Source organism: Oryza sativa, chromosome 6 (genome assembly GCF_034140825.1).
Source record: "Oryza sativa Japonica Group chromosome 6, ASM3414082v1".
Classification (NCBI taxonomy): Eukaryota; Viridiplantae; Streptophyta; class Magnoliopsida; order Poales; family Poaceae; genus Oryza; species Oryza sativa.
This window is the reverse complement of record NC_089040.1, coordinates 3812040-3837052: the sequence shown is the minus strand read 5'-3', so window position 1 is coordinate 3837052 and position 25013 is coordinate 3812040. Positions and strand designations below refer to the sequence as shown.

The window sequence follows — 25013 nt, the reverse complement described above, 5'->3', positions numbered from 1 at the left end:
TCTTGGAGTTCAGTTCCTTCCATAGTTGCCAAAATACTAGGAGGACCAGAGAGTAAACAAGCCGGCACGGAGATGCTCAGGTAAGCAAGCCCTAGAAGAAGGCCACCAGTCATGGAGCTAGCTGTCCACGAGGAGGAGAGAGGGCAGTCCAATCAGAAGACGACAGCACACGGAGCCAGATCTATCAAGCCGGCACGAAGATGCTCAGTTAGCAATCATGTAAGATTTAAAATATTAACGTCAGTGTAATTGGCACCGAGACATTGAGCCTCAACTTCAATAGCCTTGGCACCGAGAAGAGTTTATTCCTAAAATAAAGTTTTCTGGGGATTAATTTATAAAATAAGTATTCAGAAATGATCAAAATGTGAAAACATCCAGGGCAACCGCAGCCGCAGGCCCGCAGCGGCAGAACCTCGATACAGGGACCATTGTGCAAAACAACCAGGACCGCTTCAATTGGTACTTTGGTAGCGATCCAAAGTAGGGACCACTTTGCAAATTGCTGTTGACTGACATCCACACCGTTGGTCGACGAGCCTGCGTATTCACAGCCGTTGGATCCCCTCCCGCGCCACGCCCTCCGCCGTAGCCGTCGCCGTCGCCGTCGCCGGCCCTCCGCCTCCACGGCGACGGCGATCTCGTGATCGCCGGAGAAGACGAGCTCCTGCGACTGCGAGATGCCCTCCTCGATCCGCCTCCTCCTTTCCTCGCCCACTTACTGCAACGCCATGTGTCTGTTTCCATCGGATGATCCGTACGTCGCGCGGGCGCGGACGCCGAGCTCGAGATGACGAAGCCACGAATTCTTCGACGCCGGCGATGGCGCGCGCCGACTCGCCGTCTTCTCGTTCTTATCGGCGGGGAGAATGCGGCGGCGGCGGTGGTGCTGCCTGCAAAACTGCAAAGAAGCAGGAGTCTGACTCTGACGTCTTGTTTCTGAACTCTGAAGGAGTGGGTGGGAGTGAGCAAAGTGCAGTTCTGAATCTTGGCGGTTGCAAAATCTTCAGAAAAATCCCCATTTATTCGGCCGTATTCATGCAAAATCATGGTGTGAATTTCACTCAATTATGGGCATTGGGCAGCAAGTTAAAAATCAAAATATCACTATCTTTTAATTCGACAGCTGAGCAGCCTTGTTTCTGAACACTGAGAGAGTGGAGTGAGCAAGGTGCAGTTCTGAATCTTGGCAGTTGCAAAATCTGTAGAAAAATCCCAATTTCTTCGGCCATTGCACAATCATGGTGTGAATTTCACTCAATTATGGGCATTGGGCAGCCAGTTAAAAATCAAAATATCACTATCTTTTAATTCGACAGCTGAGCAGCCTTGTTTCTGAACACTGAGAGTGGAGTGAGCAAGGTGCAGTTCTGAATCTTGGCAGTTGCAAAATCTGTAGAAAAATCCCCATTTCTTCGGCCATTGCACAATCATGGTGTGAATTTCACTCAATTATGGGCATTGGGCAGCCAGTTAAAAATCAAATATTATTACTATCTTTTAATACGGCAGCTGAGGCTTAGCAGCTGCTCGTGCACTGATAGAGTGACACTGGCTGACTGACAGGTAAAGGTTGGTTGCTGCTGGGCTTCTTCTCTCGCTAAGCTAGCTAGCGGCAGGAGTAGGGTAGAGCAACAGTGGAAGAAACACTAGGGTTTCATACTTCCATCAAATACTAGTACTGTTTACTGATTAAACCAAGTTATTATGATTCAATGGTGACTTGGGCAAGCACAAGCTAGAAGAAGTCCTTCTGTACTTTTGTGCTCATGAGCCCTTCAGTTTTCATTATTCAGTTCATGATGCTATTGTTTCTCTCTATATATCCCTTTTTAAAGAAAAATGTGTATGAATATACAAAGATGAGAGATGAAAGTGTGTGCAGGGAAGTAGTATATCTGATAAAATGTGGCCTGTGGATCCATCCTTACAGTTCAGGCCTACAAGGGAAATCAGGCTGATTACTGTTGTCAGTTCAAGAAACAAGAGCATTGCAATGCTAGTGTAGAATAGTTTCAGAAGACTGAACAAACTAAAACATAAAGTGTACAAAACTTCTGCTATAAATAACATATATACTCTTCATGCATGTTGTTGGATACTATTTGAGTTTGTTTCAGGAGGAAATGAAAGCACAGATACAAATTAACATTCCTGGTAACGAATCAAGACCAGTGTATATACTACGCTTAAATATACAATAATCTTCAGTAGTATGCCTTAATTTATTCTCACTTTTGGTGTACTTCCATGTACTGTTACTCCAATTAATAGGATGATTAGGCAAATATACACCCCAAGTTGTTACTGGAGTATTAACACGTGGTTTACTACATGGGTCCTAATTCCTAAACACCTAAGACCAGTACACCACATGAAAGAGTGCACACCATGCATGCATGTTCAGACTTTTCTTTCTTGAAGCAATTGTTCAGAGTTAGTTAAATTAGTACTAATCAGTACAAGAAACCAAATACTAATCTGTACATGCATGAGAACAGGGCCCTCATGCATGTAAGCACAATCCGCTGGATGTCTACATCAAACTGATTGTGTATTTCCCTACTGCAATAATTGAACCAAAATGATCACAATATGCAGCAGCTATCCATATGGTCCTGAATTCCAAAGTGGCCACATCTCTGAATTGACACTTGCCAGTTTGTTTCTGCATCACCTTTCTTTCCATGGATGGCTACAGTACTCTTAGTTCAGGGGTGTGACAAGATGCATCCACACACTGAATCACTGAAGAACACACATGCATCCCCCACACATCATCAGAGATCTCCATGGCTCAGAAAAATGCAGACTGTTCAGGGGTAAGAGGCCAATGTCAGTGCAGTGTTGCCCCAAGACAACACACACAGAGCACAGCAATGCAGAAGAGGCAGTGAAAAGAACAATCAATGGCAATGGCATGCAGTGCATGACTATTTAAGGAAGCCTCCTTGACCTCACCAGTGGCTGTGATGAGCAGCAACCATGGCAATGGCAGCATCTCCATGATCAGGAATACAAGTCCCATCATCTCAGTGTGCCTTTGCTTGCTCACTAGGCATATCAGTATAATTGGGCTCTCTCCTGTCTCTTGCATACAGCAAATAAAGGGCCAAGCAAAGGACTGGTATGATTTGAGGTTTCATGATCTTTGGCAGAAACCCTTTTTTCTCTTTCACCACCAAAAGATCTACTCATTGCAACCCCTGAGGAACATCTTTCACCATGGTCAGCATATCCATCAGTTTTATTTTCAGAAAGCAGTCTTTTGTTTCCCCCTTTTATTGCAAAAGTATGTACTGATGTAAATTAGTAGTGGGAAACAGTATGGAGTATATATAAAGTAGAGAATATCAGCAAAGTATCTATTAGTTATCTTAAATACTGATGTAACATCAAAACTTAAGAGAAGTGGCTAGTCCATGCATTATATTATCCAGTAATTAATTAACTAAAAAAACAAGAAACTAGCTAGTCTATACATATTACATGCATTAACATTTTGGCAAGACCTCAAGAGAAGGAAAGAAAAGAAAACAAGAATGCACCTACAGACATCATGTCGATTCGCTGCGAACTAATTCATATATAATTTCCTAGGGCATAATAAAAATAAAGTTGATGCAATCAGATTACTTGCATTTATTGGATAAGTAACAGTTAAGAACACAAGGTGAAGAACTGAGAAACTATAATCAGAAGTTAAATGCCAAACAATGGACCCAACAAGACATAGTAAGAAAACTATTTGAAGCTTTTCATTCAAAAGAAGGCACGAAACCAAATCTTGTCACATAATAGAGTTGGAGAGCCATGACCATATAAACTTTCTATAGTACTTGCCTTCTAAATATGTAGGTACCTTGCATCTACATCCTAAAATTGGTGAAAGCTCCAACTAACCTTGCTGTCAATTGACCTCTCTCTGTAATTTCCCACAGCTTTATTGAACTGCACACTCGTGCAAGCAAAATCCACACATAGGGATGCTAATCTCTCTCAAAGATGCAGTTCAAGAAAGCTGTGGAAGACCACAAAGAGGACCATCTTCTTTTGCAGGTGCACAGCTAATAACATGCAATAATTCATGTCAAGAAGCTGGCAAGAAACTGTGGCTAGCTAAGCTAGTTGTTCACTTCTTTGTATAGTTCAGGTGCTCATGTAGCTGAAGAAGAGTTGAAATGAAGGAAGAAGGCACAAGAAGCAGCTAGTTCTTGTAAGCTTCAGCTTAGGGAGGTGGAGGGAGAAAGAGGGGAGAGTTAGGGCTATTTATACCAGCAAGGTGAGGAGGAGGCCAAGCATGGGGTTGGTGAGAGGTTAAGGACCCCAATCCCAAGAAGAATATGGAGGCCTTCCTCATTCACTTTCTCCCTCTCTCAACTCTGATGAACTCTGAAGAAAAAGGAGAATTTTTGGCTCATCAATCCAAGGGAGGCTGTAAATCAGACAGGAGACAGAGGCCAATTTCTTTACTTGACACACTTGTAGCCAAATGTGCCACTGGCTTCTTAGAAAAAAAGATTGGCATTTCACTTTGTTTTCTTTCTGTTGGTGGTTTTGATATGTGGGTTGCACAAAACATGCAAAGAGATGTTGCTGAAAGCAGTGAAAAGATGGAGCTTTTTCTGCCTTTCTGGTTGAGTTGAGTAAGCTATTGCACACCCTACAGGCAGGTCAGCACTGAGCAGGTGTGATCAGTGAGCTAAGTGGGGTACAGATCACCAGTGGGTATAATGTGCCAATATTTTCAAGAACAATTCTAAAGTAAGATTTCCATGGGGTCTCCAGTGATTCTATACTTGATTGTATCCCTTAAAAAATGGATGAAATGGTCTTGTCTGTTTATCACTTGATTTAGAATTGTGATCTTGTTTCAAAACAAATATTTTTTTGAAAGGAAATATCAAAACAAATATAAAGGTGACTGTTATTGTCGGTCCCATAGTTTAACCGTCTATAGTTAGGTTGAGTTCAGGTTCGAAACTACAGAATTTCTCTGAAAAAAGGGGTCTGTAACTATAGTTCATCTAAATGTAATTTTTGTTTTGCCTATATTTCAATATTAATTTCGGTTCACAATTTTGAGCCGAAATTTTGGGTACTGGTAAGGATGTGCTTTTGGCTGAATTTTTTTTTCCTTAAAAAAAGGAAAATTTGTTCAAACTCAGTAATAAAGTTTCCCAACTTTTCCCTAAAATTTCCAAAATGTTGGATGTCACCCCCTCTGAAATGTTTTTGTTTTTTAAAATAGTTAAAATCCTAGTTTTAATCGTATTATCGTTTTTCACTAGCTACATGAAAAGTCAAAGGTATGTTGGTAGCATTAGATGTGGTGTTTCAACATTACCAAAATTTTGGCACATTTTAGTGTTGCTATGTTGGTAGCATTAGATGTGGTGTTTCGTTTTAAAGCCTCATATTTTAGTGTTGTCAATTTTTTTAGCGTTGGATGTGGTGTTTGGTGTATATTGTTGCCAAATGATTTTAGTAGAGTTTTTAAGAGCAAAAACTTCCGTAATTACCTCACTTGATAAGGTAACAATGATAAGAATATGTTCGATTTGTTGCCTTATCAAAATTTGGTGGGATTGAAAGTGGTTGTCCAGAGAGTAAAAATGGTTGAAAACCTGTCCTTGACACCTGAATTAACAACCCGGTCCATGTTGAAGCGTAGAAAAAGGGGGAAAGCATGCGCCAGGTTCTCGCGCAAAGGTCAAACCGATCTGACATGCGTGAACAGAGGCCTGCCTGCCAATGCCAATGCTTTCTCTTCTCTATTTCTTGGGGCCATCAAGCAAGCAGTAGTTATTAATTAGTTAATTATAAATTTATAATCAGTTAAGCAATCTCAAAAGGAGAAGCTAGGTAGAGGAGATCTCGGGGCAAAACACACACCAATGCTAGTAGCTTCTCTGAACAAATTTAATTTTACTAAATTCAACATCATCGCTAGCTGTCCCAACACGATCGACCGGCCTGTCCAATGCTGTCTCAAATGGAGCAAGAACCTGAATTTCCTCTTGTCCCAGATGATAACTACACCCGGATGCAGACATGCAGTCAAAGCATGGCTGTGAAATTTCTGAATCCAGAGATCTGAAGCCTTCTCGGTTGATCAGTCGACGACGGCCACGTACGTTTAGTAACTACTAGCATGCTGTAAAAGTGTAAATTATTATTATTTTTAAATTACACAGTACAACACAGACACTCACAACGCACGCACACTCACCCCTAAGAACGCATGCACGCGAACCCTACCCCTATGAGCATCTTCGAAGACTAGGCCGGTAAATCCATCCTGGAGATTGATCAAGTCAGCACAGGCACCTCGCTGTCGATGAGTATATCGTCTACCACTGAAAGCACAAAACTGTTAAATCCTGAAAAATTCGTTCCCATGAGAAGTTGAACCCAGGATCTGAGGTGCTACTGGGGCTCTGGTAAAAGTGTGAATTAAGTAGTGGTAATTACGCAGATCGATGCTGTAATATTATGATGAGATACTAGTAATAGAGAATTCAGGTAAATTTGCAGGTTCGATGCTTCTCTGACATGCGTCCGGTGTCAGGCCGGCGTCAGAGCGCTCCCGGATCAGACGGCGCCCTGCGCGCTGCATCGCCTGCACGCGCGCATGGCTTCCGCGAGCTTCTTCCATTATCCCAAGGCTAATTACGTTCTTGATGATCAGGTACTTACCGGTGATCGGTCGGTGTGGCGTTGTTTGGAAGCAAATGGAGGTAGTAGCTTGCTTGCTGTCAGACTGGCTGTCAGTCAAGAGTGTCAGTGAGTGAGTGAAGCACGCGTGTTTCGATCACTAGCTAGCTGAAGCTGATTAATTCTGCTTAATTAGCTTGCATGCTTTGACCAGATTCATGCATATCAGCAGAAATGCAGAGGCAATGGCTGGGTGGTGGGGTGCTTGGAATTTGGACGGATCAACCTGAATTATGCAGAGGCAGCGCGGCATGGGGGGGAGGCCGTGCGCGCGTGCGGCGTGTGGGGAGCAGGGCGAGCGAGGCGGAGACATCCTGCTCGCGCGCGGCCGCGAGGGCGCCATCGATCTTCGAAGCTGAGACTGAGAGCTGCCCGAGATGTGACTCGGCAACCGGCGGCATATTATTCACTTGCTTTAGTTTGCCTTGGACTAAACCTAGGGTCCATTTGAAACGCGGAATAGGAAAAACGAATAGAAAAAACGTAGGAATTAAAGTTGTATGTTTTTCTAATTCTATAGGAATTGAAAACACAAGAAATGAAGAGAAGAGTCCTTTGATTACACCATAGGATACACTCAACAAAGGAAAGTTTCACAAGAGGTCTAACCTCTTGCTTATTTTCCTATGGAATTGATCATAGGAATGCAATCCTATGGAAGTTTTCCTATCCTCTTCCTATGAATCAAAGGGCTCTATAGGAAAAAATCCTTATGAAAATGAATCCTCTAAAATTCCTTTGCTAATTCAAAGGGGCCCTTAGACGGGTACGTGTGTCTAAATTTATAGTATGAGAACTTTTATAATGAGAGAAAAATTTTATAATGAGAGGAGTGTATATCTCTACTATTATAAAAACTAGGTGGGTGGCCCGCGCAATTGCGCGGCTAGCACCCAAGCAAATCATATATTTTTAGTATGATTTTACTAAAAATTTATTAAATAGCTATCTCATTGTCTTAAGAATTTGAAAGACCAAACCTTATCATCCCGTGTTTCTAATTATATAGTTTTTAAAAGTCACATCAGTTGCTACCCCTTATGTCATCTTCTTCTTTATTTGCTTGCTCGATCTACCACTATTTCAATTCATTCTCCTTGTAACCTTTAAAAATTGGAACTTAAGTTTTTAGAGTTTATTGTAACGTTGGGTTTCGTTTTTATAATTTGTAGACGTCCCGTCAAGCATTGCCATTATGCTCCTCTATAGCATGTTCATTGTCTTTTCTCTTTACTGTCATTGAGATTTTAAAAATCGAACATGATTATCGTTGGGTTCATTTTTACTTTTTAGAAGTCCCGCCAAACCTTCAGCGGTTTTACCATTGTACTTCTCTACGGCTCGTCCGCTGCCTCCTTTCTTTATTGTCATTGAGATTTTAAAATCGAGCATGATTATCATTGTTTTTTTATTTTTTAGAAGTTACGAACCTTTAAAAATTGGACATTGTAGTTTTTATAGTTTATTATCTTGTTGGGTTTTATTTTTTTATAATTTCAGAAGTTTCGTCAAACGATGCCACTATGCTCCTCTACGGCCCGTCCGCCGCCTACTCTTTATTGTCATTGTGATTCTAAAAACAAACATAACTATCATTGTAATTCATATTTTATTTTCTAGAAGTCCCGTCAACTGTCGGTGGCTCTGCAACTATACTCCTATACACCCCGCCCGCTGCTTCTCCTTTTTATTGTCATTGAGATTTTAAAAGTCGAATATGATTATCAATTGGGTTTATTTTTTTTACTTTCTAGAAGTCCCGACAACCGCCTTGCTCGTTTGCTTCGCAGCCTGGTTGTCGTCCATCTTTTTAATCATCATTAGGATTCTATTTGGTGTTTTATTAACAATTTTTATATGTCATATCAACCGCCACCACTCTACTCCTTTACAGGCATGCTACTTAATTTATCTCGTCATATGTTTTAGATGGTCTTTTCTTTCAATAGTCTTTATTTTTATCACAAGTTTTAGTTATTTATAAATTGTATTCTTAATTGAAATCTTATTTTTATTTTTCTAATTTCAGAATTTATTTTTTTTTTCAAATTTTAATTAATATCATATTGTGTTCTTTTAATATTTTTTATTTTTATTTTCAATTTCAGTTGTTTAAAAATTGTATTCCTACTTGAACTCTCTTTTAGTTTTTCTAATTTTTGATATTATATTATTTGTTTTCTGAATTTTAATTAATCTCATATTGGGTTCTTATATGGATTCTTCTTTCAATATTGCTTATTTTTAATTCCGAATTTCAGCTAATTTTAAATTGTATTCCTACTTAAACTCTTCTCTTTTTTTTGCTAATTTTATATTTTATTTTTATTTTTATTCCCAATTTTAATTAATCTCGTATTAGGTTGTTATATGGACTCTTCTTTTAATATTCCATATTTTTAATTCCGAATTTCAGTTATTTTAAAATTGTATTCCTACTTTGACTATCCTTTTATTTTCTAATTTTGGATTTTATTTTATTTTTATTTTGAATTTTGATTAATCTCGTGTTAGGTTCTTATAAGGAAACTTCTTTCAATATTGCTTATTTTTAATTTCGAATTTCAGGTATTTTTAAATTGTATTTCCACTTGGACTCTTTTTTTTTTAATTTTGGATTTTATTTTATTTTTATTTCGAATTTTAATTAATCTTGTATTGGTTTCTTATATGGAAACTTCTTTCAATATTGCATATATTTAATTACGAATTTCAGCTATTTTTATATTGTATTTTTGCTTGGACTCTCCTTTTCTTTTTTTTCTTTTTCTCCGATTAATCTGGGAATTTCTAGCCCCCACAACGAACGTGGTGTTTCATTTCAAAGCTGTTTTAATAATATAATAGAAAGATAGATAGATAGATTATGACTTTACGTAGAGGGTCAAAGAATCGGGTGTGCAGCCGTCTTGGAATGACGTGCTCGGTGACATCCGCCGATCTGGTGTTCTGGTGACATGCGACTCGCAAGGAGGTGGCGAAGATCGGCCGCAAAAACGTTCAGTGCGGGTGTCATCCTTGTGGCATGGTCGGTTTAGAAGGATAGGGTATTCGAAGACAAAGCAACCTTGGTGACTCAGCTATGCGCGACCATGACGGATGAGTGGGGAACTAATTAGACAGCGGTCGGTCTCTTGGCGCTCATAAGCGAAACCTGAACGTTGCGAGGTGGACCCAGGCATCGGGCCAACTGAGCCACGGCCCAAGGCACTGAAAAGCCTATTATGCAGTACAAAACTTCGCCATGTAAATTCAAGTTTAGCCCAAAATAAATCCTACATGGCGTTGATATGACATGCCACATAGATATGATGTGGCATAATCTTGACTGACAAATAGGACCTACTTAAAAATTTTTCTTTTCTTTTTTTCCTTTTTCCTTTTCTTTTCCTTCACTTTTCCCCTTTCTTCTCCTTCCTCTCAATGCAACTGTAGGCCACCGTTGCACGGGGTGCTTAGGTTACAGAGAAAGGAGAAAGAAAAGAAAAAAAAGGAGAAGAAGAAAAAGAAAAAGAAAAAGAAAAAATGAATATATATTTTGAGAGTTTAGGAACCAAGATGACATATCTCTATAAGTTTAAAGACAACCTGTGCACTTTACTAAAATAAATACTTCCTCCATTTCAAAATATTATAATCTAGAACAAGATTTGATCCATTCTAGGATGAATCTAGTATATAGTTTTGTCCAGATTATAACTTAATATAATACTTACATGTATCCCAGTCCGGCTACCTACTCATTGTTTGCACCGTACTTGATAAAAACCGTGGAAAAATAAATGAAATTAACTAAAAAAAATTATAAGTAGACTTTTATATGTATGTTTCTAGCAATTTAAAAGATACTGTTAAAAAATTAATCTGTTCTGAAAATTCTTATAACTAACTTTTAATCAAGTTCTAAAATTTAGATTTTAGGTACGGGCGTACGGCTCATAAGCAATCAAGCAAAGCTTTGGACAGGGAGCATCATGCACTGTGCGCGGGGGTAGCAGCCGCAGCGAACCAAGCAATGGGAGACAACACACGAGGTCGAGCTCTGCCTGGAACCCTGCAAACATCATGAACTGTCTGGATCGAGTAAGGCAGTAAGCAGGTAGAGTATGAACTAAAGGGATTCAAATATTCAGAGATGTTCCCCAAAAAAAAAAAAAGATATTCAGAGATGTTTCAGGGTTTCAGAGATAATAGGGTTTTAGGGATTCAGAAATTCAGAGTTTTGTCGTCTGAAAAAGGAGTTCCAGGGTTCCAATTAAGAGACGTTAATCAGTCGTTCGACACCTCTTTTTTTTCCCGCAACTGGGATTGGAACCATAAAAACACTGTAGTACCAAAGGAACAAAAACATTTCAACATACACAAATATCCTCTCAAAAGAAAATATACATACTCATGTTACGAATCGACGATTAGATATTGCATGATATGACGCTGCGAATTATTCCCTGACATACGCCCATCTTTCATTTGACTTTATGCATGCTGCTTTACCTCTAGAATCTGGACCGGAAAGACAGCCATTCCATCACCACTTGGTAAACAGCCAGATTCTCAATCTCCTTTCTACAGTAATACATAACTAGAGGTAAAAAAAATAAATTAAGTGGTCACAGTGACTTGAGTAGCATTTTAAGGTCCTGAATTTAAATCTCCGTAGGAGTGAATTTCAGATTGGGTTATTTGAGGAGTTAAGTTTCCGATTTAAAAGGTTGCATATATTCGGTTGGATGTAGAGACCGAATAAAAAATATCCTTCTCTAAAAAGGTTAAAAAAAAGGTACAAAAATCTGTCTCAAAAGCTATTTTTAAGGTTGCATATATTCAGTTGAATGTAGAGACCGGATAAAAAAAATATCCTCCTCTAAAAAAAGTTTTAAAAAATCTGTCTCAAAAGCTATTTTTAGGCCATTCATCTGCGCAAGAAATACTTGTGCAAATCATAGATGGGCCTCAAAGAACACACTTGCTTTGCATGTATGGCATTTTCTACTTGGAGGTAGGGGTCAGAGTTTAATACTCCGACTGCGGCCCCAGTTCTCTCAATTCTCTCGCATCTTCTCATGGCATCCATCTCTGAAGAAAATTAAGAACTTGCTATCAATCATTCTGCAAACCATACATCATAGCTGAATGTTCAGGAGTATACAAACTGGTAGTCTTTGCAAGAAGATAAAATTTACCACAGGACATCTAAAAATCATGTAATTAATTAGAAGACACCCAAAAAACACGACACTTTCAATGGATACTACAAAATTTGTGTAATTAGCTGTAGGACACCCGAGGTAATATTTTATTATTTTCGGTGAAAAAGAGGAGAGAGAAATTTCAAAAGGACGGAAATGCCCTTAGCCTCAGTACCTGAAATCCCCATCCAACTTCAACTGCGGCGGCGAACTCCGGCGAAGGCACCACGCCGCCGCCGTGGTGCGTCGTGCATGCCAGCTGCATGGACAAAAACCCGAGCTCTTCCAAATGGAGAATCCTAAGCTCTCTCGCCGCCCATAAATCCTTTACCCAGCACAGCGTCCTCCGCCTTCCTCGCGAGCTCTCGCCTTGCCATGGCGTCGTTAGGCGACGCCGCGCCGTTCTGCTGCTGGTGGTGGTGGTGCTCGTCGCGGGCGCGGTGGCGGCGGCGGCCGACATGGCGGGCGACCGCGCGGCGCTGCTGGCGCTGCGGGACGCGGTGGGGGGGCGGCACCTGCCGTGGGACCCGTCCGCGCCCACGCCGTGCGGCGGCGCGTAGCACGGCGTCGGGTGCTCCACTGCTCCGCCGCCGGCGACCGCGTCACCGAGCTCCGGCTCCCCGGGAAGAGCCTGAGAGGAGCGGTGCCCGTGGGCACGGTCGGCAACCTCACCGCGCTGCGGACGCTGTCGCTCCGGACGAACGCGATATCCGGCGGGGTCCCCGCGGACATCGGCGGCTGCGTCCAGCTCCGGTCGCTGAACCTCTCCGGGAACCGGCTCGCCGGCAGGTTGCCGGAGGGGCTCTTCTCGCTGGCGCTGCTCGAGAAGGTGGACCTCTCCGGGAACCGCCTCAACGGCGGCGTCTCGCCGGAGTTCAGCCGGCTCGCGAGCCTGACCACGCTGAACCTCGACCGCAACGGCTTCAATGGCACGCTCCCCGGTAACCTGATGCTGCCGAAGCTCGCGCAGTTCAACGTGTCGTACAATGGCCAGCTCGGTGGCGCCGTGCCGGCGTCGCTCACCGGGATGCCGGCGAGCGCCTTCCTCGGCACGGCGCTCTGCGGCGGCCCGCTCGCCCCGTGCGCCAACCCCTCGCCGCCGTCGCCCGGGGGCAGCAAGGGCGTACGTGAGGAAGAAGAGGATAGGAGAGAGAGGTGTGGACCCCACTTATGATTAGCAAATAGTAATCTCTCTACTAATTACGAATAAATTAGTCCATGACTCATGGGCCCAGGAGGTTAAAAACCTATTAAAAATTAGATTAAACATAGGCTGTCCGTGACATGTGGGACCCACCGGTATTTAAAGAAGGAAAGAGAAAGGGCAATCCAAGCATTTAGATAAATATCTCACCTTTTTTTACCCAGAAATAATAAAATAATGCGACCGGTGTTCTACAGTCAATTATATGTTTTTTTTTTCCATGAGCCGTGTCACATTTTCGCGGTGTCTCTCAGCTAATTACATGTTTTTTTTGCGTGTTCTGGGGCAAATTTTGTCTTGCAAGAATCATACTTCATAATTACCTAGTAGAGATAGCTGCTGATTAGTTCATCTATGCATCCAACCAGCACAGGCCGGATGATGTGATAACAAAGAGCAGAGTTTTTGTGGTGGTGGTGATGACTGACGAATTGTGTTCTGATGGTCTCTTCCAGATGCCATGAAAAATGCAATTGCAGGATGAGGCCTGAAGAGACGCAGAGTTGCAGAGCCAAGTTTCAGAATCGCCTTGCAGCTTTCAACAGGCACCACATGAACTAACTCTGGAGTTCAACGAGCAAAAATGGGTGGAGTTCAACATGCTGGCTAATATGTAAAATGAACGTTGGATGGTTCAGTTACGCGCCGAACACTTCCAGGGATGATGCAACTTGGAACAAAAAGTTTCCTGCAGAAGTTCATTTACAGCCAGATTCTTCATTCCAGGGATGATGGAACTTGCGATAACTTCTGCAAACAATATGCACTTTACAGTCAGATTCTTCATTTATTTTTCATTATTGCCTTGTAGGTATTTTTGATCATTCATCTGCCAGACAAAAATTTGTGAAAAATGCAAATCATAGATGGGCCTCAAGAACACACTTGCTCTGGTATGGCCTTTTCTACCTGGAGCGGGGTTCGGAGTTTGATTCTCCGAACCCCTGTTTTCTCAATATCCTAGCTTCTTTCCTTGGCAGCATGAAGGTTAGCTGCAACGAAAATCACCTCAAATGTTCACCCAAGATTTATGCATTAGTTTTGGGTACCATCACCCTGATTTGTGAGAAAATTCAATTATGATACAGAGCTTCTCATCGGAACATCTGACATCATCAGCTATCAACTTGCGGCACAACCGAGGGATAATATGTAATAATTCTCTACCATTGTTTATGTCTTAGATCTAATCAGTTTCTGCTTTCTCCAGTAGTCATAAGTTCATGTGTTCAGAGAAATTTTCTTCAGATCAGATGATCGACTTGATGCTGATGACATGCTTTTTAGAGCAGGTACAATAGCAAGTTATTAGCCAGCTACAAACATATTTTAATGAGATAAAAGATAAGAGAGAAGAGTAGCGGGCTACAGATTTGTAGCCAGCTGCAGCACGGACTCCAAGATGCAATGTGTGTATGACATATGAGACCATATATTAATAGTATAGTAAGCAACTATTATATGAATTGGCTATTAGATTAGCTATATATAAATTGGAGCTAGTAGTGGGCTATACTATTAAACTTGCTCTTAGGAGCGTAAAATTTGGAAATCTTCAGTGAACTGCGATGATACTGACATGGATACAGTCAGGGAAGCTTTAGCTAGCTGCTGCAGAGAACTAGGATTAACCTGAATATACAGGCTTGACCATGAACATTCGATAATCAGCTTATTCTCCCAGAGCAGTACGCCATGTAGCAATGAACAGATGCTTGTATCCTAACTCCTAAGTAGATTTTGAAATGAAGCTGCTGTGAATTCCTGCCTGAGCTATGATGCCAATCTTTTTTTTGAGATGTAATTCAGATAGTTCCAATCTTCACTGAGATGTACAGCATTGTTTGTCTACATGGAGGTGTGGGTCGGAGTTTAAAATTCCGACCCCCAGTTTTCTCAAAATCCTTCGCTTCTCTTCGTGGCAACATCAAGGTAGCCGTAACACAAAAACACCTCTAAACAAGAACATTCATTGGTGTCAGGATCCATTGCTTTTGGATGCAGGGTGCAGCCTGACTGCCTGGGCGATGCATAGTCTCACAGCCATAACCATAAGTAGATCGTTGGAGCTACAGCCATAGTCGCACAGGCAAATCTGCAATGCTGCATGGGCTTGAATTGCAACCGTGCGCGCAAGCGGAAATTCAGATCGCATGATTCGCGTCAATCTCGTCAAAAAAAAAAAAAAAGAGAACAATCAAGAACTGCAGTATCTCCGATGGTCATCTGTTCTGGTGCTATGAGAAGATTTCTTTATAGCAGATGCTCTGCATTAGCGCCTGATACTGAATTCCTGATGTTGATACTGCGTTGCTGAAGTGCCTGAGTATACAAATTGGCAGCCTATGCAATAACCTGAATCACACCTACGTACATAATTTCTTTCATTTCATATTATAAGTCGTTTCGACTTTATTCTATATCGAACTTCTATAATAAGTTAGATCAAATATATTTTAATAGCACTTTTGTACAAATTGGCTTAATAATAATATGAAAGAGGATGTAGTAGAGATCAGATAGCTGCTGATTAGTTCATGTATACATCCAATCCAACTAGCACAGGCCACACAACAAGATAGGAGTAGGATCGATAACAAAAAAGAGCATTTGCAGTGGTTTTGTGGCGGTGACACAGAAGGTCTCTTCCAGACAGCCTGGAGAGACGCCGAGTTCCAGAGCCAAGCTTCAGAATATATGAGTGCAACTTTCAACAGGTATCACACGAACTAACTCCGGAGTTCCAAAAAACTTCTGCAGTATTAATGTGCATATCTCAATTGCACTGCAAACAATATGCACTTTATAACCACCACTGAAACAATTACCCAACACACGTTCACTTGATGATTTCAAGAAATGTGCAGGGTGGGGCTACCGATTTGCAAAATCAGAGTTGTTGCTCACCAATACTGACCACTGTGAACTGAGTGGTGATCACTGATACGAATTGGTGTTTACTAAAAGCATAGGAATTCAAGAACACACAACATTATTCCTAAAATAGCCAATGAAATTTAAGTACAGATCAAACATAACAATGCCTGACAGCCATTTACTAACAGAACACACAGCCAAATAGGAACGAACGCATCTTTCTCACATCCCAAGTTCTTTAAAAAAGAAAGAAGCAGGCAAAGTTCAAGGCTTCAACAGTTCAGCTCAATCCAGCCACATTAACAAGATTTTTCGTATTTAACAGGTAACCCTTAGCAAAGACCCACAGATACGCAAATTTTCTACTCCCTCCGTTTCACAATGTAACAAAAATTATCAAGGTGATATGGACATTACTACAAAACAACATGCATACATTATGCAGAGGGGAAGAGTACTACTGATAGAGGTGAGGAAAGTTACTTCTTCAAGTAACAGCCGTCTACTAAGTAATTTACATTAGAAACCGCAGCCTAGTGACAAAGCTTGGTACTTGACAAACGGCACGATTCACAACGCAAGGACGAACACAAGCACAGATTTGAATTAGTCACAATTGATAGAAGATAAAAGAGGGTAAACATTAAGCAAAATTAAGTCACGAGCTCATATCATATCTCAAACTTAACATGCGGCATAATAAGACTAAGCACTTTTGAGTTCGATCCAAATCACACGAGCATCGAGCTCACACGCTACAAAAGATTGGTTCCCCCTTCTTGTTTTCTTGCATATAGCACTTAAAAGGAAACTACTACCAAGAACAAACGGGACATCACCGGCGGAGCGGCCCGGCGCGTCTACTTCTCGGAGGAGTTGGGCCCGCGCTTCTTGCCGAATCCGACGACGGCGGTGACGAAGCGGCGGTTGTACTGCATCCTCTTGTGGGCGCGGCCGCGGGGCTTCTTCTTCTTGTCCTGCTTCGCCACCTTGGGCGTCTGGCCGCGCACCTTCCCGGCGCGAGCGAGCGATCCGTGCACCTTACCTGCGGCCGAATCCCATCAGCAAAAGGCGCGAGGGGGTAGGGAGAGAAAGAGAGGCGATCGAGAGGACACTTACCCATGTCGACGGCGGCGAGGCTGCGGCGGCGGCGGCGGCTTCGAGGGCGCGGAGGAGGAGCGGCGGCGGCGGCGAGCGCGGAGACGGGAGAGGAAACCCTAGGCGAGGGTAAGGGCTTTTATAGACGTGGGGTTGGGTGCGGATTGGGTTGGATTTTCGTGGGCCTTGAGGCTTCAAATTTGGCCCAGTAGTTTCGGCCCAAGGTTACTCTTGTGGACCCAATGTACTGGGCCGTACTCTAATCTGGGCCGCGCATTTTAATCCAGTAAAGGAAAAAGGAAAAAGTCCACTTAGACTCCCTTAATTGTTAATCGAATCTAATTCGTGACCCTTAACTAGAAAACCGGGTAGACTGACTCCCCCAATTACTAAAACCAGTACAAATTGAATCCCTTGGCGGTTTTGAATAGTTGTTTCGCTGACGTGGCATCTACATGGCAATGTTGACTTGGTCTGCAGTTGACGTGACGCTTAGGTGGCATTATAACTAAAAACATACACGTGGGACCCATTCGTCATTCACATAGAAGAAGAATTCGTGGGGCCACATGTCAGTCTATCCCTTCCTCATCCTCCCCAATCTCCCCCCTTATCTCTCTCTCCCTCCCAATTCAGCAAGCGGGGGCCGGCGCCAGCGGTGACGGCAAGCGAGGGGCAGCGCCGGCGACGGCAGGCAGGGGGCGGCGGCCGCTGAGCTCCGCATCTGGGCGACGCCGAGCTTCGCTCTCGAGCCTCGGTCAGGTCTGGGCGGTAGCGGGCGCGACCTCAACGAGGAAGTTGGGCTGCGCGCCATGTCGGACTCCCAGACGCGGTCGTCGGGGTAGCGGACGGGGTCGGTGGGAGGGGGTGCCGAAGTTGATGCGGGTGGCGAGGGAGAGGAAGAAGGCACCCTCGAAGATAAAGGGGTGACCGGTGGTGGCGTTGATGAGGCAGTCGGAGAGGAAGGCCCAGGGTTGAGCCAGCGCCACCAGCTTCGAGCACAGCGGCGGCTGGATACACGCGCTGCTGGAGGAGGCCGAGAACGAGCGGATGCACCTCATGACCTTCATGGAGGCGGTCAAGCCGAGGTGGTACGAGCGCACGCTCGTGCTCGCCGTCCAGCGCGTCTTCTTCAACGCCTACTTCCTCGGCTACCTCCTCTCCCCCAAGCTCGCGCACCGCGTCGTCGGCTACCTCGAGGAGGAGGCCATCCACCCCTACACCGAGTACCTCAAGGACATCGAGGCCGGCAAGATCGAGAACGTCCCCGCACCGCCGATCGCCATTGACTACTGGCGGCTCCCCGCCGGCGCCACGCTCAAGGACGTTGTCATCGTCCGCGCCGACGAGGCGCACCACCGCGACGTCAACCATTTCGCATCGGTACGTGCGTGCGTGTGAATTCCCAAGCTTGATGTGTGCTTTGTGTAGGTTTGTGATGACTGAATTATTTTTACTTGTGATGTGCATGCAGGATGTCCATTTCCGGGGGATGGATCTCAAGGATACGCCTGCCCCGCTCGATTATCACTGATGATAAATTTTCAAAAGAAGATTATCACTGATGAAATCTTGCGGCGGCTTGTGTCCTGCTCAGCTCTGCAGTTGTTACCAGGAAACACGAGTTGCTGTTGATCTGTTGTATCCTCTCTCGGCCTCCCCGCCAGGCGGACGCGCGACGGGTGCAGCGTCTCGGCGACAAGGTTGCGCCGGAGGATTTGCCACATGGGCCCGCATCTGCAGCGCGTGATGGTGTAGCCGTTCTCTCCGAGGAGCGAGCGCGCCACCTCCAGGCGGTCGGCGAGAGTGGTGCCGCGCTCCACAAGGGTGGCGTGCGCGACGCAGCAGTCGGCCACGAAGGATGAGGAGGAGGGCGACGAGGCAAAGCGGTGCCACAGACAACCATCACTATCGCCATCCACCGCTGCCGCCCGCACCACCGCCATCGCCATCGCCGGCGGCGGCGATTGCTCTGCTGTTTTTTTTTTAAGATAGAGGGAGAAGAGGGCCCTGACAAGCTGGCCCTACGTTTTTTTATATTTTTCCCTAATCAATTGCATGTGGGCCTCATGACTGGGTTGACACGTCAGCATAATGGGCCAAGTCAGCATGCCACATCAGCAAAACCGCCCTCTAAAACCGCTGAGAGATTCAATTTGTACTGGTTTTAGTAATTGAGGGAGTCATCCTGCCTGGTTTTGTAGTTAAGGGTCACGAATTAGATTCGGTAAACAATTAAGGGAGTCAAAGTGGACTTTTTCCAAGGAAAAAGTACACCAAAGTTCCCTCAACTTGTCGTCGGGATTAAAAAACGTCCTCGAACCGTAAAACCAGATATGGGGTCCCTTAACTATACAAAACCGGTCACCCGAAATCCTTTGGTGGTTTTGACCCCGGTTTTATCTACGTGGCGGTTGAGTCAGCATGAAACCTACGTGGGCCCCACATATCATTTGTCCACGTCACCCTCTCTTTCCCCTCTTCTCTCCCTCATCTTTCTCTCTCTTTCCCCTCTCTCTCTCTCGCGCGCACATGGAACGCCAGGAAGTAGTGGCGGAAGCCCTTCTGCCACCCCGCCCACAGGAAGAACGGGAGCGCGAGCGGCGGCGGCGGTGGCGGGCGAGCGCTGGGGACCTCGGCGACGAGCTCGGGAGCCACGCGGCGGAGCTTGGAGAGGTCCGTGACGACGGGCGGGCCCCAGCGTTGGTGGCGGCGGAACGTGTTGAGGAGGAACCGCGCGAGCGGGGAGAGGCGGCGGGCGGCCGCGGTGGCGGAAGGCGAAGGCGGGGAGGAGGAGGAGGAGGAGGAGGAGGGAGGAGGCCGCGACGGCCTCGGTTGGGAGGAGGCAGCGGTGGCGTGGAGGTCGGCGAAGACGCCGCCTCGGTTGGGAGGAGGCGGAGGTGGCGGGCATGGTGGTCGTCGGCGTCGGTGTGCCCCGTGCCCCGCTCCTCCCGACGAGATCCTCTCCTCTCGTCGGCGTTGTCGTCCCCCTCGTCCCTGCCGGATCCTGCCGCGGCGCGGTGGCCAGCGTCCTCCTCCTCCTCCGCCGCCGCATCGACGGCGTGCGCTGCTTCTCCTTCCCGGCCGCCTCCGCGGCGTCGTCCATGCCGGGCTCCTGCATCCCACTAGCGAGCTCCTGCATCAGCCCCGCCTCCTCCAGCCTCTTCGCATGCTGCATCATCGTTTTCATCAGCTCGTGATTAATCTCAGCTAATTAATTACACTCTTAGTTCAGTTCGTTGCCAATTCGCCATCGCCATTGTTGCCAACTCGCCAATGCCAATAATGATGAATTGATGATGCAGATATATGTGGAGAGCGAGCTTGCCGCCGGTGAGCTTGCCGGTGACCGGCGAGTTGACTGACTGACCTCGTGGCCGTCGTTGGCGGAGTCGCGGCGGACGATGCCGGCGGCGCGTGGCTGCTTCATCCCGAACCGGATGGCTGCAGGTGCGTCGGCACGCAGTCGATGACATCGCCGTCGGGGCTGCCGCGTCGCCATGTTTCCCGCTGCGGCCGCCGCTGCCGCCGGGTGCCGGCCGCCGTCCTCTCTCCCGCCTCGCCTGCTGGCCTCTGGCCCTCTGCACCCGCGCGCCGCTTTGCCTCGCCCAGAAAGAGAGAAGAGAAGAAAAAGGGAGGGTGATGACGTGGATTACCCTGATATGTGGGGCCCACGTAGGTCCCATGCTGACTCAGCAGCCACTTAGGACAAAATCGGGATCAAAACCGTTGAGGGACCTTCTGTTTTTTAGTTTGAGGATGATTTTATATCTTTGATGACAAGTTGAGGGACGTTGGGTGTACTTTTTCCATCCAGTAAATGGGTTTTCCATTCAAGGGCTTGAATTGGAGTGTACTGTGTACGTGATCCGCTTACAATAACAGCCCATTCCAATCAAACAAAGTTTCGGAAGAGAACTCGGGATAACGAAGGGGCAATATTTTCGGGACATTAAACTATTTTTTTGAAACCTAAAAAAGAAAACAAAATTTGAAACCTAGACATTTTACTATTCGTCACTCTTAAATTTAGCCTTAACCATTTAGCACTAATACGTCAATGAAATGTGAGTCTCATATGTTAATTACCGCATGCGAGGACAGATAACAATGGCTAATTACCACATCTAAGTGATAAATAGTTAAATATTCTTATATTTTCGGAACATTTCTAAATTTTCGCGCGAATTTCTGGCAAAATTTACCGCCGCCACCGGGCAAGGCCGCCGGCGGCAGACCAGAGGCGGCGGCGCCGCCGCGCGTCGGCAGGGACGATTCGTCCATATCCCCATCTGTTTCCTCTCTCTCTTTTATTAAGATTTTTTTTTCTCGCGGTGCGGCAGCCAAGATGGGATCGAAAAGTTCGAACCATATTCCACCTGTCCCTCGCCTTCAAGAATCCGCATCTCGTCTTCATCATTCGCGTCCTCCGCCATTGATGCCGATGGAGAGCACATGCTTCGCTTCGCGTGCCCTCACGATAGCAGCGAATCTTGCTGCCGCTGTCGCTGCCGTTCTTGCTGATTCTTTCCATTAATTGCTGACGCCGATGAAATTGTTTCACTGTGATTTTTAAGCATCCGTGTTGTTAATGGTTAATTAGCCGTCTGATTAGATTAGCTCAACGCAGTGGCTGAATGGTTTGGTTTACCTATCTTTTAACTACTAGCCGTTCGAGCGTCACAAGTGGATCGAATCGATTGAATTAAAAGTAGTGCAAATTAGGTGGAGTTCACGCGTAATTGCAGCTGAAAACCAGCCTAAACCACACTGTTGTAGCGCATCACCAATCCATTATGTCAACCTTGTAGAGTTGTTATCTAATTATCTGTAACCATCAGAAGGGGCAATCAAATAGAAGAAGAGCATTATGCATCCACTTGTACTGTCACTCTGTCACTAGTGTAGATTTGGCATCCCCCACATGGGCAGCAAAGAGTAATCTAATTGCTTAGCTGCAGGCTCAGCTCAGCTCAGGCCTTGACACTTTCTTGCATGATTCAGTAATTGACAATTAAATTATCATCATCATCTTGTGCAGGCCCCAGATCCAAGCTTGGAATTTCTTAATTACCGTGATAGAGATCTGAGAGATATTAGTAAAACATCTCACAGTGCTTGTGGCTGATTGTTGAAATGTCATTTCATTAACCTGGTCACAGTTTTTAACTGGTCTTTGCAGTCTCAGCCAAAGTTCAGAACGAGACGAAACTGGTGGTGAGGCCTTTCTGACACTTGGCAATTTGGTTGCCAGGTTTACGTTGCAAGGGTAGCGTAAGCACAAGGCTATAGAGCTCATAGCCTTTAAATCGAAGACAACGACTTTGCATAAATTTCACAGAAACGACATGTATCGGTGCTACTAGGTTGTATAGACTTCAGTAATTTGTTTTTGCAAGACGAGAAGAACATGAAAAAACATGTTTTTTTTTTCATGGATCAAAGCTTTGTACAGAGAAAAGACAAAGGAGAAGTCAAATTCTCCTTTTTGCAAGTAATACTACTCGTTGGGAAATTAGTTCTTGTCTGAGGGTCTTTGAGGTCCTGACCACGTAAAGGTAATACATGAATGACCATCTCAAATATTTGACCATTGAATTTTTCAAGGAAAAATCATCAAAATTTGAACACCAAGAAAAAAAAATTACCTTGAATTTTCGAAGTAAAAAAACAGAACAGGAGCACATGTGAACCCATGCCGCAGAAGACCACAAGATTCAGTCTTGTGATCACAGAAGAACAGAATAATCTTACTTAGCTACCTTGTTCATACCGCCAAGAACTTGGTAGCTTTCTCCATGAACAAGCCAACTTTACAGATCAACTATTAAAAAAAATTATGATAATTTGCCTTCAGAAACTATGCCATTGGAATCATACACCAGTAAGGCTCAAGCATAATACAGAGGCCGAATTAACAGCTAATAATATCAATTAAACCTTTCCATTTCAGCCACTGTTTCTTTTGGACAAATTAATAACCTGACAGTAGGTAGCAGGAACTAATATTTACATGCATATATTTGAAACTTGTCAGTCAAAACAGGCACTGAATTACGAGGTTAATTAGACTGCAAAAAAGAGAGAAAAAAAACCAAAGAAAGTGATCAAGAACAGGTGGGAAGAAACACAAAGCGAGCGAGAAGAAGAAGCTGGTTAGTCTTCAACTCCACTCACAAACAATTGATTTTTTGCTTTGATTTCTCTCTCCCGCCGATCGATCTGCGAGCCTCGTCGTGTCCAAGAACAAATTGAGGTTACTTGCCTTTGCGAATCCGCTCCGAATTTTGGTTTTTGAATTTGAATTTGATAGAAGTTGGAGATTGCCCGCCTTGGTGCTAGGCCTTGACGACGGTCATCATGCGCTTGAACTCCTCGAAGCTGACCATGCCGTCGCCGTCGCTGTCGACGAGGCGGATCATGTCGCGGCACTCGGCGACGGCGGGGCGGCCGCCGTGCTGGCGGAGGCCGAGGGACTCGAGCACGGTGCCGAGCTCCTCGGCGGAGATGAGGCCGTCCTTGTTGCCGTCGAACACGTCGAACGCCTCCCTCAGGTCCCTCTCCTCCTCCTCTGCTTCATACTCCTCGTCAGCGGCGGCGGCTTCCTCGTCGGCGGCGGCGGTGGAGGGGAGCGGGTGCTGCTGGTGGCTCTTGCGCCGCTTGGGGATGGAGTCGTAGAGCTCGCGGAACTCGTGGATATCGATGAGCCCGTCGCTGTTGGCGTCGACGCGGGCCACCAGGGCGGCGGCCTCGGCGGCGGACGACACGGCGATGCCGAGGCGCTTCAGGGACTCCTCCAGCTCCGCCGCCGTGATGAAGCCGTCGCCGTCGTGGTCGAACGTGGAGAACACGATCCCGAGGTCGGCGTCCGGGTCAGGCCGCCGCGGCTCCTCCTCCGGCCTCTTCTTGGCCACCACCACCACCTCCTCCCCCTCCTCCTCTCTCCGCTTCTTGGCATCGCCGCACTTCTTGGTCGCTGGCGAGGAGGAGGCGAGGGAGAAGAGGGCGCAGAGGCCGCCGAGGAGGAAGAGGAGGAGGAGAGGCGCCATGGGTGGTGGTTGGGGTTGGCAGCGAGTGAATGTGAATGGGAGAAGTGGAGGAGACAGGGAGGTTAATATATGCGGAGGTTGGAAGCGATGGTGCTGGCGAAGAAGAAGAAGAGGAGGCAGTCGCAGTCGTCAGTTGCCGATCGTGCGACCTGGTGGTGGTAGTAGATCGATGGGTAATTTTCACTTGCGTCCTTGTGTGATGCTAATATTACAGTTTAAGAACTTGGGAGAATAGTACTCCCTTCGCTTCGTATTATAAGCAGCGAATTAAATTTGAAAATATAATGTTCATTTATTTTATTTATAGAAATATCCGGGATTCAAAACTTTTACAAAAATATACCGTCGATCTCGCACAACCATTGCACGAAAGTGACATGGGCGTGACGTCGCGGGCGGTCTCGCGCAGGGAAAGCGCGAGACCGCGCGGTCTCATGAAATGGAAGAGCGGTCTCGCTTAACCAATCAGCGATACCGGATTTCAAAATAGTTAATTAGTGATTAATTACCATAATTAGTGATTAATTAATTATTATTTAATCACTAATTATTATTAGTTAAATAATTAATTAGGTCATTAGTCACTAACCAAATGCAGTTTAGGACGGTGTCGCTCTCTGCTTGAGCGAGACCGCTCGTCCATCCTGCGCTCTCGCACCGTCGCTGCGCAAGACTGCGCCGTCTCGCGCTTTCTCCGCACGATATCGCTCACCCTTGCGTTATTTTCGCTCAACGGTTGTGCAAGATCGATGGTATATTTCTGCAATAAAATTTATATCCTGAATATTCTTGAAAATAAATTGAATAAACAATATATTTTTAAATTTAATTCTATAAATAGCTTACACTTTTTAAAGTCAAATTGCTTGAAACTTTAAC

The 25013-nt window shown here is 45.1% G+C and overlaps 4 protein-coding genes and 2 long non-coding RNA genes across 6 annotated transcripts; 3 read left to right on the top strand and 3 right to left on the bottom strand.

Annotated features, from left to right (window-relative positions):
• Positions 1–240: 240 nt before the first annotated feature.
• LOC136356800 (uncharacterized) lies at positions 241–4674 on the bottom strand. Its single transcript, XR_010741795.1, has 2 exons — positions 3904–4674; positions 241–3206 (listed from the first exon to the last, which is right to left on the bottom strand). It is a non-coding gene; the product is annotated as an uncharacterized lncRNA (long non-coding RNA).
• Positions 4675–6634: 1960 nt separating this feature from the next.
• Positions 6635–14963, top strand: LOC112939312 (probable inactive receptor kinase RLK902). Its single transcript, XM_026026218.2, has 3 exons — positions 6635–6691; positions 12295–13061; positions 13566–14963. Exons 1-3 carry the CDS (start codon positions 6635–6637, stop codon positions 13669–13671), a joined length of 930 nt encoding a protein of 309 aa, XP_025882003.1. The 3' UTR covers positions 13672–14963.
• A 1667-nt stretch (positions 14964–16630) lies between these two features.
• LOC4340273 (small ribosomal subunit protein eS30z/eS30y/eS30x) lies at positions 16631–17244 on the bottom strand. Its single transcript, XM_015788955.3, has 2 exons — positions 17107–17244; positions 16631–17032 (listed from the first exon to the last, which is right to left on the bottom strand). The coding sequence occupies exons 1-2, from the start codon at positions 17108–17110 to the stop codon at positions 16848–16850; spliced, it is 189 nt and encodes a 62-aa protein (XP_015644441.1). The 5' UTR covers positions 17111–17244; the 3' UTR covers positions 16631–16847.
• Positions 17245–17897: 653 nt separating this feature from the next.
• Positions 17898–18755, top strand: LOC107281237 (ubiquinol oxidase 1c, mitochondrial-like). Its single transcript, XM_026026217.2, has 3 exons — positions 17898–17926; positions 18069–18468; positions 18560–18755. The coding sequence occupies exons 1-3, from the start codon at positions 17898–17900 to the stop codon at positions 18617–18619; spliced, it is 489 nt and encodes a 162-aa protein (XP_025882002.1). The 3' UTR covers positions 18620–18755.
• An 823-nt stretch (positions 18756–19578) lies between these two features.
• Positions 19579–20927, top strand: LOC136356963 (uncharacterized). The gene is made up of 2 exons (XR_010742069.1): positions 19579–20314; positions 20391–20927. It is a non-coding gene; the product is annotated as an uncharacterized lncRNA (long non-coding RNA).
• Positions 20928–22881: 1954 nt separating this feature from the next.
• LOC4340272 (probable calcium-binding protein CML30) lies at positions 22882–24171 on the bottom strand. Its single transcript, NM_001421357.1, has one exon. The coding sequence runs from the start codon at positions 24132–24134 to the stop codon at positions 23424–23426; it is 711 nt and encodes a 236-aa protein (NP_001408286.1). The 5' UTR covers positions 24135–24171; the 3' UTR covers positions 22882–23423.
• Positions 24172–25013: the final 842 nt, after the last annotated feature.